Source organism: Mustela nigripes, chromosome X, assembly GCF_022355385.1.
Source record: "Mustela nigripes isolate SB6536 chromosome X, MUSNIG.SB6536, whole genome shotgun sequence".
NCBI lineage: Eukaryota > Metazoa > Chordata > Mammalia > Carnivora > Mustelidae > Mustela > Mustela nigripes.
The window spans coordinates 51,060,456-51,080,297 of record NC_081575.1 but is presented as its reverse complement, the minus strand read 5'-3'; the positions used below and the strand labels follow the sequence as shown (position 1 = coordinate 51,080,297).

At 36.5% G+C, this 19,842-nt stretch overlaps 2 protein-coding genes across 2 annotated transcripts in view; both read left to right on the top strand.

The window, feature by feature from the left end:
• Positions 1-19,842, top strand: part of DIAPH2 (diaphanous related formin 2) — a 987,699-nt gene that overhangs the window by 230,264 nt on the left and 737,593 nt on the right. Inside the window, exon 6 of the mRNA XM_059385748.1 lies at positions 5,829-5,968. Coding sequence (XP_059241731.1) covers positions 5,829-5,968 — 140 coding nt within the window. The remainder of the gene's footprint in view (positions 1-5,828; positions 5,969-19,842) is intronic.
• On the top strand, positions 7,730-8,585 carry RPA4 (replication protein A4). Its single transcript, XM_059385899.1, is given in 5 exon segments — positions 7,730-7,971; positions 7,973-8,049; positions 8,051-8,162; positions 8,165-8,526; positions 8,528-8,585. Coding segments are annotated over 5 exon segments (774 nt in total). The 5' UTR covers positions 7,730-7,806.

Below are 19,842 nucleotides of genomic sequence, written 5' to 3'. Positions count from 1 at the left end.
TTAAGATTTTATTTCTTTATTTGACAGACAGAGATCACAAGTAGGCAGAGAGGCAGGCAGAGAGAGAGGAGGAAGCAGGCTCCCCACTGAGCAGAGAGCCTGATGCAGGGCTCCATCCCAGGACCCTGACACCATGACCTGAGCCGAAGGCAGAGGCTTTAACCCACTGAGACACCCAGGTGCCCCAATAAATAAAAAAATCTTAAAAAAAAAAATAGAGCTAGCCTATGTCCCGGCAATTGCACTAGTGGGTATTTACCCCAAACATACAGATGTAGTGAAAAGAAGGGCCACATGTACACCAATGTTCATAGCAGTAATGGCCATAATAGCCAAACCGTGGAAAGAGCCAAAATGCACTTCAGCAGGTGAATGGATATAGAAGATACGGTGCATATACACAATGGAATATTACTCAGCCATCAGAGAGGATAAATACCCAGCTTTTGCACCTGGAGGAGATTCTGCTGAGTGAAATAAGTCAAGCAGAGAAAGTCAATTATCATATGGTTTCACTTACTTGGGGAACATAAGGAATATCATGGAGGACATTAGGAGAAGGAATGGAAAATGAAGTGGGGGAAATCGGAGGGGGAGATGGACCATGAAAGACTATGGACTCTGAGAAACAAAGTGAGGGTTTTAGAGGGGGCTGTGGCATAGTTTAGCCTGGTGATTGGTATTAAGGAGGGTACATATTGCATGGAGCACTGGGTGTGGTGCATAAACAGTGATTGTTGGAATTGTATTATGATAAGTGAAAAAAGTTCATCAGAGAAGGACAAATACCATATGATTTCACTTGTGGAATTTAAGAAACAAAACACACAAGTAATAGGGAGAAAATGAGAGAGACACAGATACAAATCAAGAAATGGACTTAAAAAAATATTTTATTTATTTATTTGACAGACAGTGATCACAAGTAGGCAGAGAGGCAGGCAGAGAGAGGAAGGGAAGCAGGCTCCCCACTAAGCAGAGATCCCTATGTAGGGCTCGATCCCAGGACCCTGGGATCATGACCTGAGTCGAAGGCAGAGGCTTTAACCCACTGAGCCACCCAGGTGCCCCAAGAAATGGACTTTTAATTATGGAGAAGAAAGAATGGTTGCTAGAGGGGAGGGTGGCGGGATAGATGAATTATATAGCTGGTGGGGATTAAAGAATGCACTATGTTGAGCCCCAGGTATTGTGTTGTGGTGAATTACCCTGTTGTACATCTGAAAGTAATACGACACTATATGTCTTCTAATTGGAATTAAAATAAAAATAAATAAATAGCAATATTAGAAGTAGTATCTCTGGGGCACCTGGGTGGCTAAGTGGGTTAAGGCCTCTGCCTCTGCCTTTGGCAGGAGTTGTCATCCTAGGGTCCTGGGATTGAGCCCCATGTTGGGAGCAGAGAGACTGTTCCACCTCTATCTCTGCCTGCCTCTCTGCCTACTTGTGATCTCTCTCTGTCAAATAAATAAATAAAACCTTTTTTAAAAAAAGTATCTCCATTGTAATCCTAAAGTGTTCTTTTTAGAATATCATTGATTTTGATATTAACATTTCATGTCAGAGTTAAGGGAATGTAATTATTAAACTGGCCCAAAGTATCTTTTGGTTTTTTGTGTGTATTATGTTAGAGTAACACAAGTACAGTCACATTGATCCTTATCTCTATCCTAATGATTTCCAAATTAAGGAATGCCTTCAAATTAGGAAAACTATTTGTTAACCTAGCTTTGGAATGGCATGATACATGCTAATTGCTAACTTTGTATGCATTATTTTTTAAAGATCAAATGAGCACAGTGGTAATTTTCATTAGTCTCATACAGATCAGCTAATTAAAATTTCCATTATTACCTTTCCATTATCTAGTAGTTTACTTTGTTCAGTATCAGAACAGGATGTTAATCATAAGTCATTCTTGTATTACAGTTCTATTAAGTATAGTGAGAATTTGTTTAATCTATTGCACTGTTTTGTTTCTTTGTGATTTCTTTAACATATTGCATTATATTGATTGTGCTGAAGATACTTTGGCATTTGTAGTACAGATTTCATAATTAAGTAGTTGGTGCTCTGATTTTTTATTCAGTATTGAGAGAAAGTGACATATGGTGGAAAAAGAAGTAACCTGAGGACCAGAATATTCGTGTTTTATTCTTGCAACCTCACTAATTAGGTGACCATGGACAGTGAGCATGGTTTTCTATTTTTGTAATGATATTATTAGATGAGCTCATACTTAATGGTCATCTCATCTTTTATATGCTATTATGTTTTCTTAATCTTCAAGTATGAACTTATGTTAAAACCCATGAAAGCTTGATAAAACGTATTTGTTTTAGAAGGCTATGTATTTCTTATATTGCTCCATTAGGTTCCTTTCAGTCCTTATAAACACAGAGTATCTTAAATTACATAATTTAAATTTAAACCTGTTTCTAAGAGTTGGGGGAGGAGGGTGTCCTAAGGTATTGGGCTGTCACAGCTTTTCTATGAGGCACAAATACCTCAGCCATGACCATAACGAAGGGAACAAACATTTCTGAGCAGCTTACTTTGTCTATGAGACAACATATACAAAATGCCTGTTTTGACCACTTTATATGCATCCTCTCACTTAATCCTTAAAATAAACATGAGGGGTGAGTGTCTATTACCCAATATCATGAATGAGTAAACAGGTTTATAGAGATTAGTTGAATAGTCTGCTCAAAGTTTACCTAGATAAGTGAAGGTGTCACAATTAAGCCCAGTGACAGTTTGAGCTCTTCCTAGAATGCCGTACATGGTCTCAGTTTACCTAGTCTACACTAGCATTTCTGAATATATGGTAATGGAACATCTCAGTACTGTAATATTGTGAAGCAAATCGTTTAAACTAAGTTTTGAAGTTTCAGCTTGTTGAACTCATCAGACATTTACCCATTTGTTTACTCACCCATTTGTTTACTCACCATCCATCCATCCATCCACAAATTAAAGAAAGATGTTTTGAGGAGCTCCTGGGTGGTTCAGTTGGTTAAGCTGAGGTGTTGATCTAAGGGTTTTGAGTTCAAGTCCCATGTTAAAGTGCCCAACATGTAGACTACTTAAAAAGCATTGTGTTAAGATCTGGGGACAAAATGGTGTACAGTGTTGGCAAGATTCCTGCCTCATAGAGTTTATGTTTTTATAGTGAAGACGCAGTAAACAAGTAGAGTACTGAATGATGTAAGGTTACACTGAGCTAATACTGTGAATGAGATATAAAATGATGTGATGATGAATGTGGTAGTGAGAGCACTATTGGGTTGAGACTTAGATGATGAATTAGGGATGGAGATATTAGGAGTAAGAATCCTGCAGGCAGAGTAAACAGCAAATACAAAGGTCATTCTACAGTAATAAACTCATGTGCAAGCCTCCAGGGAAGGATTGGTAGGGCCTCGTTATCCATTAATTATGAAAATGGGTTTGAGGGTCATATGAAAGTGGTTTGTGACTGCAGACTTGCACCATTTTATACTATAAATGTTTACTTCCTATCATTCTTTGTGGTTCTACAGCCCTAAGTGTTGGGTAAATAAGTTAAAGAAATGGGGCACTGGGTAGCTCAGTCAGTAAAGCGTCTGCCTTTGGCTCAGGTAATGATCTCAGGGTCCTGGGATCAAGCCTCACATCAGGCTCCCTGCTCAGTGGGGAGCCTGCTTCTCTCTCTCATCCTCCCCCTGTGCCCTCCCTCTCTCCTCTCAAATAAATACATAAAATCTAAAAAAAAAAAATAAGAAAAAAGGAATGTGGAAAAGATTTCATGGTGATACTTTGCTATCTATGTCGTGATTTATTCAGCAGAAGTCTTAAGCATCTGTATATCCTAACAAATAAAAATACCAAGTTAGTATGAATTATACAAAATAAGTGATCTAAAACTATGAAACTGTATTCCTTGTTCTGTAATTCTTATTGGCCAGATACAATAATAGCACACTTCCTTTGAGGCTCACTAAACCAAATCACTGTGTTAGATATCTCGCATAGAGTTCTGAATCTAGAAGGGTGATAGACATAAATAATGACCTTTGCCTCAGTGTCTTAAGTTTTATAATAGTTATAGTGCTACAGCACCAGAAGGGAATACAAGTTGCTGCAGGACTGTACCAGACTTAAGTGGTGCTTGGTTGGCTCATTTGGTTAAGCATCTGCCTTTGGCTCAGGTTATGATCCCAGGGTTTTGGGATTGAGCCCCATGTATGACTCCATGCTCAACAGGCAGTCTACTTCTCCTCTGCCTTTCCCCCTGCTCATGCTGTCTCTCTCTCTGTCTCTCAAATAAATAAATAAAATATTTAAAAAAGACTTTATCAGATACTTACTATTCAATGGAATTTTAAAAAATTCAGACATTAAGAATGTCTATTTCTGCAGTGAGGAGGCATTCCTTTTTTTTTTTTTTTTAAGATTTTATTTATTTATTTGACAGACAGAGATCACAAGTAGGCTGAGAAGCAGGCAGAGAGAGAGAGAGAGAGAGAGAGGAGGAAGCGGGTTCCCCACAGAGCAGAGAGCTGGATGTGGAGCTCCATCCCAGGACCCTGGGATCATGACCTGAGCTGAAGGCAGAGGCTTAACCCACTGAGCCACCCACGCGCCCCAGGAGGCATTCTTGATAAAAGCCAAACACCATGCAACCCTGTGGAATCCATTTCTCATTGTTAACACATTTTTAAAAAATTTTATATCCTCAAATGATATAACTTCTACCAAATTAGGGAAAAAAACAAACCAAACCAAATCACTTTCCTTATTCTAGCTTAGGTACTTAAAGAAACTTAAGTGTGATTAGTACAGACTTGAAATATTTGACTCAAACTAGAATTTTAATTCAGGGGAATAAATTTGTAATATATATCTAGAATGATTATGTATATGATTCTGTATATCTAGAATGTGAAACTGAGTTATTAGTGCAATGAATGTGTTGATGATGTTTTCCTTTCAGTCTTTTCTCCAAACTACTTATATAGTTACTATGGCAAGGTGATGAAGCTAAGGAGCTGTGTTGAGATAATGAGTTCTAGAATAACCCCATGTATATTGGAAATTAAGCTAAAAACTAGTCATTATCAGATAAATGCATTTGATGACTTTTTTTTCATTTTTTTTGAATTATTAATTTTTTATTTTTTATAAACATATATTATTATCCCCAGGGGTACAGGTCTGTGAATCACCAGGTTATTTGATGACTTTTTAAAATTAATATACAACATGGGAGTAACATAGGAAGGAATAGTTGGGAAGTAGTGAATACTTTAGACTAATATGATTAACATGCTAAATGGAGACTGTACTGTTTTACATTTTAATAACTGTTTTCACTTGTTTTTTGAGTTAGGCTAATTCTCTGATACATTTCAGTAGTTTTTGGTTATCTGTAATGTTTTATATTAAAAATTCTTCACTGTATTTTACGGTATAGAACAGAAGCATATTAACTAGGAAATTTAATAAGACGATTTGTAAATGTTCATTCTGTGGGTTAATGTTAGTGCCTAGATTGTAAATTTAAGCATCCTTGTCAGTGACACTTAATCTCACGTCCATAGTCTTTTTAGACTATGAGTACTAGCAGTGTAATTTCTTTTTAAATGAGGATTAGGGTAGGGTTGAGATATGTATATAACTTGATTTTACCTCGTTATTTCTATGACCAAGAATTTTTAAGTGCATAGCACTACGCACATATTTTTCTATAATAAAATACTTGCATGGTCTGTGCATTATTTTATTTTAAAAGTTCTTTCAAAACCTGTTGTTTTTTTAAAATGTGATTACTTTTTTTTTTATAGGGAGGGCTGAAAAACAGCAAACATGAATGTACCTTGTCTTCACAAGAATATGTTCATGAATTACGATCTGGTATTTCAGATGAGAAACTTCTTAACTGCCTTGAATCTCTGAGGGTTTCTTTAACCAGCAATCCTGTCAGGTAGGTGGGGTGGTTCTTAACATTTTGGTATAGATCATGCAATTTTACTGAATGTAGTTGTTGATGTACAATTAGTTACATCATTTTAACCTCAAGCTTTTCTGAACAGTCTGATGTCAGCTAATAAAACAGCAATGTCTGATTATTAGGTTGTAAACATTTGATAAAATACAGTTATCCTGATATCTTAATACTGGGCAATTTTAGGAATACAGATATTACTTACATGTTTAATTCCTCTTTTATTATATAAAACATGGATCCAGAAGTTAAATATCCACATTTACTTGGTAGTTTGTGTGCAAAGGTAACAAGTATTATATTTATTTGTAAAACAAATTAAGTATATTGGCTCTGGTATTATCCATTTCTGACTGAAAAATAAATACAGTTCTTTTTCTATAAGTATTAGATCTACTATTCACATATTTTTGTAATTTGGCATACCAAAATTAAATTATTTTAACCAGTAAAAGAAATGAGAGAAAGTATTAATAAACTCAAAGCTCTACAAGTTTAGGTTATTTTCTAATATCAAAGTATTTTTAATGAAGTTCTTTGCCAGTGGTAGATTCCAACAATGATATTCTTTTTTTTAAAATTAAATTTATTTATTTTCAGCATAGCAGTATTCATTATTTTTTCACCACACCCAGTGCTCCATGCAATCCGTGCCCTCTATAATACCCACCACCTGGTACCCCAACCTCCCACCCCCCGCCACTTCAAACCCCTCAGATTGTTTTTCAGTGTCCATAGTCTCTCATGATTCACCTCCCCTTCCAATTTTCCCCAACTCCCTTCTCCTCTCTAACTTCCCATGTCTTCCATGCTATTTGATATGCTCCACAAATAAATGAAAGCATATGATAATTGACTCTCTCTGCTTGACTTATGTCACTTATGATATTCTTTATTAATCATAAAGAAACCTTTAAATTATAACCCCAATAACATGTTTTATGAGGAAAAATGGCTTTTCAATGTAATATGAAAATATTCTGGGAGATATTCATATAAATTGCTATAGTAATTCACAAATTACTGCTTAAAAGTGTACAGAAATGGTATTTTGATTTTATTCATGTTTTTCCTAATATCTAATGGAGACCACATTTTGTATTTCTCCGAACTATTGGTAGAGTCTTGAAAATAATTTAGAGCTCACTTGAATTGATGTAGGAATTGAAATATACCAGCTATTTCTTTTTACTGATAGTGTATTTGTCAGAATAACTGGAAAATTACAATTCTATAATAATAAAAAACAAAACTTAAAAAGGCAGGGGTAAGATGTGATTTACTTTTGAATATGATGACCATCTAGAATGCTTCTGGTTTTAATGATTGAACAAATGATTTAATGAATGTGAGTTCTTTGAGAACCATAACCATTTTTGTGCCCTGCCCCCACACACCTGCTACCTCTGCCATATAAACCTATAGCTCTTTACCATAGTGCACTTAGTGCTCTGAAAATTATGTGGGTGAATAAATGAATATTTAAGAAGTGACTATTGAAGAAGTTGTGGCAGTTATGAATGAAGGGGAGGGGTACCTAATAAAAATGCATTTTATACAGATGGCAAAAAAGGCTTGAAATAATACGTGGGGCCTTTAAAATATAGGCCAGCAACTACCATACAACTCCAAAGAATTATGGGACCTGGTGAGAAGTTGGTAGGTCCTCATTAGTTGGAGAGAACAGCATTTTGGTAGCTGCTTGCATCACCACACATCGAACTGGTGGTAGCTGTTTGAAGCAGTCAGAGCCCTCCTGAGGAACTCGCTGACTAAAGTGAAAACCTACCTCCTAATCTCTCTGAGCTCTTCTTAAGATGAGTAAGAATGGTTTCGTGAGCTATGGCAGCATCTCTGCTGTGGGTGAAACTTTTGGAAGCAATGACCAGCCATCTCAGGGTGGTGAAGCTCCTGCTACGAAAACTCGAAGATCCAGGATCCGAATTCAGGGTATTATACCTTGTCCTGTAAACCAGCTGCTTCACCTCCACCCTGGTTGACAGTGTTTTCAAGATAAGGGGAATTGAAGTTTCCCAGGTCTCTATTGTGGGGATAATCAGAAGGCCAGAGAGCTTCAAACTACATTCTTTACAGAATTGATGATACAAACACCAAGCCTATTGAGGTCCGCCAGTGGCTCGGAAGAAATAAAGCAAAACAGGGCATGTCGCTTCTTCTAGTGGAAGTTATGTCAAAGTGATTGGTATCCTCAGATGTTTTAAAGAAGTAAAGGGCCTCGAGGTATTGAATATCCGAGTCCTGGAGGACATGAATGAGTTCACCACACATATTCTGGAAATAGTCAATGCACATATGATGCTGGATAAAGCCCACGAAGTGGCCTCTGGACCCAGTGCGCCATCAAAAATAAATGAGGTCCAGAAGTATGGCGAGTACTACCACCTTGACTTCATCCACAAGGATGTTCTGCGTTTGATCCATGAATGTCCTCAAGGGGAAAGCAAAAGTGTATATGAGCTCCAGACCCAGCTTTACAGCCTGAGCGGCAGGGCCATCAAGCAGTCTCTTGAGTATCTGAATTGAGGGCTACATCTACCCCACTGTGGATGAAGAGCATTTTAAATCTGCTCATTGAAGTGATGAAAAGATTTTTCATTTTCCAAAGATCCTCGTCTCCTTCTGTGAATTTTAAACTGTTGACTTTTAGGAAGTAGATTTTTTTCAACAAAATATATCAACTGGCATACTTTTAGAACCTTACCGCTTTTCCAAATGCTTTGAACTTTTCTGTTTTTCTAACTGTTGGAAGCTCAGGTGGAGATGGCGATGGATAAATTGACTAGACTTTTTGTAGGATTTACAAGCAAGCAAGTGAAAATAGCCCTGGATGAATGAATTTGGGAGAGGAAATGACGGAAAATACCTGAAAATTATTATTTGTTATGTGGGAGTTTCTGTTTCTGACATATCCATATATTAGGAGAATACAGATGGAGTCAGGGAACCAGTTAAGAGATGAAAAAAAATTCCATTGTTTTTACACTAGGTTTATTTTTTGTGTTTGGATTTAACTTATAGTCCTGTTATCTCTTGCTAAATATAGTAATAGATTAGTTTGAAAGTGCTAAAGAGAGCAATTTATGAATTCAACTGCTCAGTTCAGTATTTATTGAGTGATTTGCTTTTATTACCATAGATTTGTTTAGAAGGTAAATGACTTGGCCAGTGCTCCCCTTCCTCTCCAGTCCTGCTTTGCATGTGAGCCAAACGTTAGAGGATAAGATACCAATCCTGGGGAAATACTATCTATTATTTTGGGCAGAGATTTTTAAACCTGAGGAAGCTGAAGAATAGAATTCACAATTGAATCCACTTAGGGTTGTTAATCTATGGCTCTTAGACATATGAAGTGTATGCATTTACATTGAAATTGATTCTAAATTGACTGAATAAATTTTTCAAATCAAAACTAATATTATTACTGCTGTCACAATTCTTAGTAATTATCATATTACTTTACCTCCTAAATGTAGGTTGTATTTTGAGTATAATTTGAGAAATATAAATTATTGTATTTTTCTCAATTTCTGTTTCGCTCTTACGGATCAGAAAATGTTACCACCTCAAGACAGTATGGTACTGGCACAAAAACAGACACATTGATCAATAGAACAGAATAGAAAACCCAGAAGTGGATCCACAGCTATATGGTCAATTTATCTACAATAAAGCAAGATAAAATATCCAATGGAAAAAAGTCTCTTCAACAAATGCTGTTGGGAAAACTGGACAGCAATATACAATAGAATGAAACTGGACCACTTTCTTTTACCATACAGAAAAATAAATTCAAAACGGATTAAAGATCTAAATGTGAGGCAGGAAACCATTAAAACCCTAAAGGACAACACATAACTTCTTTGACATCGGCTTTAGCTACTTCTTATTAGAGATGTCTCCTGAGGCAGGAGAAACAAAAACAAAAGTGAACTGTTGGGAATTCATCCAGATAAAAAGCTTTTGTACAACAGAGGAAACAACAAAACTAAAAAGAAACCTGTGGGGTGAGAAAAGTGAGAGACGGTATTTGCAAATGATGTACCTGATAAAGGGTTAGTATTTAAAATCTATAAAGAATTTATCAAACTCAACATCTGATAACCAAATAATCCAGTTAAAAAATCAGTGGAAGACATGATTAGATACTTTTCTAAAGTAGACATACAAATGGAGGACAGACACATGAAAAGATGCTCAACATCACACATCATCAGGGAAATATAAATCAAAACTATAATGAGATACCACCTCACACCTGTCAGAATGGCTAAATAACAACCCTGGAAACAACATGTCAGTGAGGATGCAAGGTAAGGGGAAATCTCTTGCAGTGTTGGTGGGAATTGCAAACTTGTACAGCCACTGTGGCAAACAGTGTGGAGGTTCCTCAAAAAGTTAAAAATGGAGCTACCCTATGATCCAGCAATTGCACTACTAGGTATTTACCCAAAGTATACAAACACAATAACTTGATGGGACACTTGCATCCCAATGTTTATATTGCATCATCAACAATAGCCAAATTATGGAAAGAGCCAAGTGTCTACCAACTAATAAATGGCAAAAGAAGGTGTGGTGTATGTGTGTGTATGTGTACACACACACACACACAAACACACATAAACACATGCATATGTATATATAATGGATTATTCTTCAGCCGTAATGAATGGAATCTTGACATTGGAGTGACATGAATGGAGCTAGAAGTATTATATTAACTGAAATAAGTCAGTGAGAAAGACAAATACCATATTATATTTCACTCCTTTGTGGAAGTTAAGATAACATACACAGGGAGAACAAAAAGAGGCAAACCAAGAAATAGACTCTTTTTTTAAAAAAATTATTTTTTTTCAGTGTTCCAAAATTCATTGTTTATGCACCACACCCAATGCTCCATGCAGTACATGCCCTCCTTAATACCCACCATCAGGTTTCCCCAGACCCCTATCCCCTCCCTTCCAAAACCGTCAGTTTGTTTCTCAGAGTCCACAGTCTCTCATGGTTCGTCTTCCCCTCCAATTTCCCCCAACTCACTTCTCTTCTCCATCTCCAAATGTCCAGTTGCTGGGTCATAGGGTAGCTCTATTTTCAACTTTTTGCGGAACCTCCATGCTGTTTTCCAGAGTGGTTGCACCAACATGCATTACCACCAACAGTGGAGGAGGGTTCCCCTTTCTCTGCATCCTCACCAGCATCTGTCATTTCCTGACTTGTTAATTTTAGCCATTCCGACTGGTGTGAAGTGGTAACTCATTGGGGTTTTGATTCATATTTCCCTGATGCCGAGTGATGTGGAGCACTTTTTCATGTGTCTGTTGGCCATCTGGATATCTTCTTTGCAGAAATGTCTGTTCATGTCTTCTGCCCATTTCTTGATTGGATTATTTGTTCTTTGGGTGTTGAGTTCGCTAAGCTCTTTATACATTTTGGATACTAGCCCTTTATCTGATACGTCATTTGCAAATATCTTCTCCCAATCTGTCAGTTGTCTTTTGGTTTTGTTAACGGTTTTCTTTGCTGTGCAGAAGGTTTTGATCTTGATGAAATCCCAATAGTTCATTTGTGCCCTTGCTTGCCTTGCCCTTGGCGATGTTCCTAGGAAGACGTTGCTGCGGCTGAGGTCGAAGAGGTTGCTGCCTGTGTTCTCCTCAAGGATTTTGATGGATTTCTTTCTCATATTGAGGTCCTTCATCCATTTTGAGTCTATTTTTGTGTGTGGTGTAAGGAAATTGTCTAGTTTCATTTTTATCCATGTGGCTGTCCAATTTTCCCAACACCGTTTGTTGAAGAGGCTTTCTTTTTACGATCGGACAGTCTTTCCTGCTTTGTCCAAGATTAGTTGACCATAGAGTTGAGGGTCTATTTCTGGACTCTATATTCTGTTCCATTGATCTATGTGTCTGTTTTTGTACCAGTACCATACTGTCTTGATGACGACAGCTTTGTAATAAAGCTTGAAGTCCAGAATTGTGATGCCACCAACTTTGGCTTTCTTTTTCAATATTCCTTTGGCTAATCGAGGTCTTTTCTGGTTTCATATAAATTTTAGGATTGTTTGTTCCATTTCTTTGGAAAAAAATGGATGGGATTTTGATAGGGATTGCATTAAATAAGTAGATTGCTTTAGGTAGCATAGACATTTTCACAATACTTGTTCTTCCAATACAGGAGCATGGATCATTTTTCCATTTCCGTCTTCCTCAATTTCTTTCCTGAGTACTTTATAGTTTTCTGAGTATAGATTCTGTGCCTCTTTGGTTAGGTTTATTCCTAGGTATCCTATAGTTTTGGGTGCAGTTGTAAATGGGATTGACTCCTTAATTTCTCTTTCTTCTGTCTTGTTGTAGGTGTAAAGAAGTGTAATTGATTTTAAAATATTGAAGATAGCAGTTTCTAAATCTTTGGTATATATCTCCTTTTAAAACCTGATGTTTATTAGAATCTGGGCATTTGTGGGGCACCTGTGTGGCTCAGTGGCTTACGCTTCTTCCTTCAGCTCAGGTCTTGATCTCAGGGTCCTAGAATTGAGCCCACATCGGGCTCTCTGCTCAGTGGGGAGCCTGCTTCCCCCCCTCTCTCTGCCTGCCTCTCTGCCTACTTGTGATCTCTCTCTCTGTGTCATATAAATAAATAAAAGTTAAAAAAAAAAAAAGAATCTGGGCATTTGCTTTCGCATGACTGATTTCTTTCCTTAGCTTAGGTTTTTTTGTTTGTTTGTTTGTTGTTTTTTTCCCCAGGCCTCATGCCAGGTCTGGCTGGCCTTTATTTATTTATTAATTTTATTTTTTCAGTGTTCTGAGATTCATTGTTTATGCACTACATCCAGTGCTCCATGCAATACGTGCCCTCCCTAATACCAACCACCAGGTTCACTCATGCCCCTACCCATCTCCCCTCCAAATCCCTCTGTTTCTGAGTCCATAGTCTCTTATGCTTCATCTCTCCCTCCAATTCCCCTCTTCATTTTTCCTTTCCTTCTCCTAATGTCCTCCATGTTATTCTTTATGCTCTGCAAGTAAGTGAAGCCATATAATTGACTTCTTCTGCTTGACTTATTTCACTCAGCATAATCTCCTCCATTCCCATCCAAGTTGACAGAAAAATTGGGTATTCATTCTTTCTGATGGAGGGGTAATAATCCATTGTATAAATGGACCATATCTTTTTTATTCATTCATCTGTTGAAGAGCATTTTTGGCTCTTTCCACAGTTTGGCAGTTGTGGCCATTTGCTGCTGTGAACATTGGGGCACATATGGCCCTTCTGCTTACTACATCTGTATTTTTTAGGTGAATACCCAGTAGTGCAATTGCCAGGCCATTGGGTAGCTCTATTTTTTTAATTTTCAAAGGAATCTCCTCTCTGTTTTCCAATGGAATGCCCCAACTTGCATTCCCACCAATAGTGTAAGAGGGTTCCCCTTTCTCCACATCCTCTCCAACACTTGTTTCCTGTCCTGATAATTTTGGCCATTCCAATTTGTGTAAGTTTGTATCTCACTGAGGTTTTGATTTGAATCTCCCTGATGACTAATGATAATGAACATTTTTTTATGTGTCTATTAGCTATTTGTATGTTTTCTTTGTAGAAGTATCTGTTCATGTCTTCTGCCCATTTTTTGGCATGATTATTTGTTTTGTGTGTGTTGAGTTTGAGGAGTTCTTTATAGATCTTGGATGTCAGCCCTTTGTCTTTAGTGTCATTTGTGAATATCTTCTCCCATTCCGTGGGTTGCCTCTTTTTTTTTCTTGTTGTTGTTGTTGTTGTTGTTGTTGACTGTTTCCTTTGCTGTGCAGAAGCTTTTGATCTTGATGAAGTCCCAAAAGTTCATTTTTGCTTGTGTTTCCTTTGCCTTTGGGGACATATCTTGAAAGAAGTTGCTGTGGCAAAATGTCGAAGAGGTTACTCTCTATGTTCTCCTCTAGCTTTTTGATAGATTCCAGCCTCACGTTGAGGTCTTTCATACATTTTAAGTTTATTTTTTTGAATTGTGTCCAATTTTCCCAGCACCATTTTTTGACGAGACTGTCTTTTTTCCACTGTATATTTTCCCTGCTTTGTGGAGGATTATTTGACCATAGAGCTGAGGGTCTGTATCTGTACTCTTTACCCTGTTAACATTGGTTTATGTGTTTGTTTTTGTGCCAGTACTGTCCTGTCTTGTTGATCACAGCTTTGTAGTAAAGCTTGAAATCAGGCAACATGATGCCCCCAGCTTTGTTTTTCTTTTTCAAAATTTCCTTAGCAATTCTTTTCTGGGTCTTTTCTGGTTCTATACAAATTTTAGGATTGTTTGTTCCAGCACTTTTAAAAAATGCTGGTGGAATTTTGATCAGGATGGCTTTGAAAGTATTGATTGCTCTGGGCAGTATAGACATTTTAACAATGTTTATTCTTCTGATCCATGAGCATGGAATGCTTTTCCATCTTTTTGTGTCTTCTTCTGTTTCTTTCATGAGCATTCTATAGTTCCTCTAGTACAGATCCTTTACCTCTATGATTAGTTTTATTCCCAGTTATCTTATGGTTCTTGGCTGCTATAGTAAATGGAATCTATTATCTAATTTCCCTTTCTATTCCTTACTACAGTTTTATTTATTTATTTTTTTTTTCAGCCCAGCCCCTAGTAGAGTAAATATATAAACATGCACACTAATACTAATAGCTTTACAAACACCCTCAAAGTACAGTCATTTCTGAATATTAAATGGAGTCACAAATTTCAAATTCATATGTTACATAATCATTCAAATTATATAAAGACTATTGAAGTCATTTCCTTATTTTCTGCTAAATGCAGTTATTTAAAAATACCATATATAATGTATCACTAACTGGCTATATCCCAAATTACTCCCTCACTGTTCACTCCCTGGATTTATTTATTTATTTACTTTTTACTGTTTATGTTCTTCTATACCTGCTTAATGCTCTGTAATAAGTATATTAATGTATGTCTGCTTTTCTCATTTAGATTTTTGGCTCCTTTTGGAAGAGACCCTCTTGCCCTTTTATTTGTTTCATGGTGGCTGATACAGTGTAATTTACATACAGTAATGTGTGATTTGATGTGGATATTGGCCTGTCATCAGTAACATCCTATGGTTCTCCATAGGTTGTTCTCCATAGGTTCTCCATCTCCGATCATGACCCGAGCTGAAGGCAGAGGCTCTAACCCACTGAGCCACCCAGGTGCCCCTCCAATATTATATCTCATAATAAAGGCAAACTTGGTCTAAAAATAAAGTATATTCCTTTTAAAAACAAAAATTTAAAAGCAAATAGTGACTCAAGTTTCTGAAGTGAAAATGAATTTTCATCAATCTGGCACTGTTTTGTCACCATGAATTTTTACGTGTTATCAGAGAAAAGGAATGAGCCGTTTCCTTCACAGGAGTGAAACCTGTTGGATTGATCTAAACCATATTCATAAGCTACACATACCTTTTTAGGGTTGCCTAGTGAATTAATGAAATTGAATGTTTACAACTCTAATACCCTAAAAATTTGTGAGTTTGACTATAAAGTAAAGACTGGTATGTGATCACAAATTGCATTAAATGTTGCATGTACCAACCATGGTCTGTGTGTTTTAGAATGAGAACTGTCTTATTACGGATTTTTGAGCCTATTTGTTTGATAAAGTCTATGAAAGGGAACAGTGCCTGCTGAGAAATGACAAATGAGTTTGAACAATTTTATTCACTTCCAACTCATTACAGGATATATAGCTATTTGGCAGTATATTTTATGAAAATATGAAGGAATGCATTGCAATAAATCATTGTCACTGAGTTTTCTTAATACGGGACAAAATAACAAATTCTGGTTTGAATCATAGTGTCAGAGAATTGTGATTGTATACAATTCTTTTCACAGTTGTTGCTAAAATTGCCCTACAGCTTGTTTTTTCTATTTTCCCTATAATTTTAATTATCTGCCTATCTGGTGGCATAGTGTCTATATTCACTTTCTTTGATGATAGCTTCCTCCACCAGTGTTTTCAAGAGTCTATTAGAGTTTATTTATGTGTATTTATTTGCTTATCTTTGGAACATTCGTTTTTACTTTCTTTTTTCTAACTTTAGATTTAAACATTTTCCAAACATATTAATAAATATGCATTTTAATATAATCATCATAGTAAAAATCGGTGATTCATGGCAGTACTAAAAATTAGGAATAGAAAGCATTTTCTGAATTATGGGTGTTAATATCTCTTTAAACAGCCTTTATTTAACTTAATAAAAGCTTGCAAAACAGCCAACATTACATGGAAAAATAATATAAATGTATATATAGATCAGTACTTTTTGAACATTTTGCACTGGAGTGCCTGTGAAAAATGAAATAAGGATTTTTTTTTTTATGATGCAGTAATGTGAACAGGACTTAAAATTGTGAGCACATATCATAATCCGGCATATGGGTAGTATTATTAAACTAGGCTTGTTTAATATTGATATTTTAAATTTGTTCGCTTTAACTTTCATATGCCTAAATCATTTAAGAATACTTTAGTACATTTTACATAGAATAGAAAATAGTAAATTCAGTTATGTCCATTTTTATATTTTATTTTAAAATCTTGGTCAGTGGAATTGATAGCAACCATATCCATGCTTATTTAGCTAAGTTGGTATCATAAATATTAAGTGATAGTGAATTTTTAATTACATAACATTAGCTTCAAAACACAAATTTAACTTAAGGTAGATCCAATATTATACCTTTTAATAAATATTTTATTTATTTATTTGACCGATAGAGATCACAAGTAGTCAGAGAGCCAGGCAGGCAGAGAGGAGGAAGCAGGCTTCCCACTGAGCAGAGAGCCTGATGTGGGGCTCGATGCCAGGACCCTGGGATCATGACTGGAGCCGAAGGCAGAGGCTTTAACCCACTGAGTCACCCAGGTGCCCCTCCAATATTATATCATATAATAAAGGCAAACTTGTTCTAAAAATAAAGTATATTCCTTTTAAAAACAAAAACATAAAAGCAAATAGTGACTCAAGTTCTAAAGTATTTTATTTAGAGAAAATACAGGCTTGAAGGTGGAGTAAATGAGGAGTCTTATGTTTGTATTTATTTTATTATTATTTGACACATGACACTCCACCAATGCAATGCATTTTCTCCTTTAAATGCTGTTTTAATTTATAAAATGAATGGTTAAGTAAAATAATTAGAAATTGTTACTGGATAAGTAGTTATAAAATGACCCTGGGGTCATGACCTGAGCCACAGGCAGACACTTAATGTCTAAGCCATCCAGGTGCTCCTTTCTATTTGAAAACATTTTCTGAAGATTTTATTTATTTGAGAGAGAGAGAGAGAGCATGAGTGAGGGACGGTTTGGTGGAGGGGCAGAAAGAGAGAATGAAGCAGATTCTGCGCTGATCAAGGAGCCCGATATCGGGCTTGATCCTGAGACCCTGAGATCATGACCTAAGTTCAAGGCAGACGATTAACTGACTGAGCCACCTAGGCACCCCTATTTTAAAACATCTTATATATTTTTTGTATTTTCTGTATGTTCAAAACAGTCTTGAAGAAAATACATATAAATATCTGTGATTTTTACATATTTTAATTTTGATTAAATTAATTAAATGGCTTGGGCATATACTAGAGTTTTATATACTTCTCTTATTATTGTGGGACTATTACTAAAGCAATTATAACATCAGAAAGATGCAGGTATCTCACTACCATTAAGATGAGGGTAAAAGTACAAACTAAGTAAACAAGGAGAGAAGGTGATAATTTTCAAAAAGCCAAGGACAATACCAGGTAATTACATGAATTTATAATAGTTCCCTTTTCCTTGTAGTGAAGGGGAAAAAGTACTGAGAGACATAGCTGTTACTTGATAGTACATCTACTTTTCAGGGAAAACATTCTTTGTAATTCTGAATGCAGGTTTTCATTTTGTGGTTCTTTAAATAAAGGAGTATTGAACAACACAGGAGAGTACATCTTTGATGGTATTCTATAAAGTAGACAGGGTTTCTATGAATGTGTATATCCTACATAGTGCCTTTAGTTTAAAAAAATCAAGATGTTTCTCCAATGACCCAGAGTAATACGACTGGTATGCAGTTTTCCAGTAATCTAACCTGCTACCAAAGTGTACTTGAGAAATGTCCCTAAGGTTCTCCCCCATTATATCTATCATCTCCGCCTGACTTTTGAGAGGGGCTAGTTAGATGAGAATTCACATTTAAGATCCCAGCTAGCAACCTGGAGTGCAGGTATTTTGTGTGGTTAGTTCAAAGAAGATATGTGTGGTTTAGAAAACAGTGTTTGCTCCATGACCCCAGCTCTTCAACTGCTGTTAGATGGACAGCTAATTTGGGGAGATTTTCCACCTTGTCAGCAGTTATAGGTTTGTAGCCTCTCACATCAGGCAGTTCAAACATGAAAATCACCTGTTGAAATGGGATCCATAAAGGCAGAATATAGAAGGCAGTATAATGTTATAGTGTACTCTGAAAAACTAAATCAGCTTCGGGTGAGATAGGTTAGTGGTCTCTCATATGAGCATGAAACTCAAGAGATTATATAACCAGAATCAACCAGATTTCTACTTAAGTCTTTTCTGAGCATATAGTATTACTGAAAATATGAAGATTGAGTCCAATTCTATTTTGGGGGATACTACATATATACTGAGGACTGCTCTAGGTTTTTTATGGGGCAAGGTGCCATACCAGCCATAATGTGAGCTTTGAAGGGAGGTTCTTGGAGATCATTTCTTAAATTGATCTAGTCGACATCATTCATCAAAAGGTATTAAAGACTACATATTAAACTGGAATGTTAAATGGAGTTTTTAGAAAAATGAGTTATGATGAATTTCCATATGTGAATTAGTAATTGTAAAAGTGTAAGAATACCCTGAAATGGACCTAGTGCTAAAATTTATTAAGCATTAATGCATTTTTGTTTGATATAGAAAATGCCCAAGAATTTTTTAGTGTTGATGAGGTCAGCATTATAAATATCAGTTAATATGACAAAATCTTTTTTTTAACGAGAGAGAGGACAAGTGGGTGGGGGAGGGGAAGAGGGTAAGGGAAAAATAATTTTTTTTTAAAAGATTTTATATATTTATTAGAGAAAGAGAAAGCACAAGTAGGGGGAACAGCAGGTAAAGGGAGAGGCAGTCTCCCTGCTGAGCAAGGACCCCAATGAGGGACTTGATCCCAGGTTCTGCGGTCAGGACATGAGTCAAAGGCAGATGATTAACAAACTGAACCACCTAGGCATCTTGGGGAAAGAGAGAGTCTTAAGCAGGCTCCATGCCTGATGTGAAGCCAGATGTGGGGCTCGATCTCAAAACCCTGAGATTATACCTGAGCCCAAATCAAGGGTCAAGCACTGAACCAACTGAGCCACTCAGGTGCCCCAAAATGAGAAAATTAATCTTTTTATTGTAAGTGGTATGGGATGTTGATCTGGCAGTATTCTTTGGTCTTATGGCATATTTTGTACCTAAAAAGTAGAAAACCAAAATGTCACTATAAGTTTATTTGCTCATCATTACTTTCTCCTATGAAGAGAGTGCAGGATATGCAGTGCTGGAGTTGTTATAATGTGTGCTTTTCATTAATTTTATTATTCATTCATTTATTTATTTATTTAAGATTTTTTGTATTATTTATTTATTTGACAGAGAGAAATCACAAGTAGTCGGAGAGGCAGGCAGAGAGAGAGAGACAGGGAAGCAGGCTCTCTGCTGAGCAGATAGCCCGATGCGGGACTCCATCCCAGGACCCTGAGATCATGACCCGAGCCGAAGGCAGCGGTTTAACCCACTG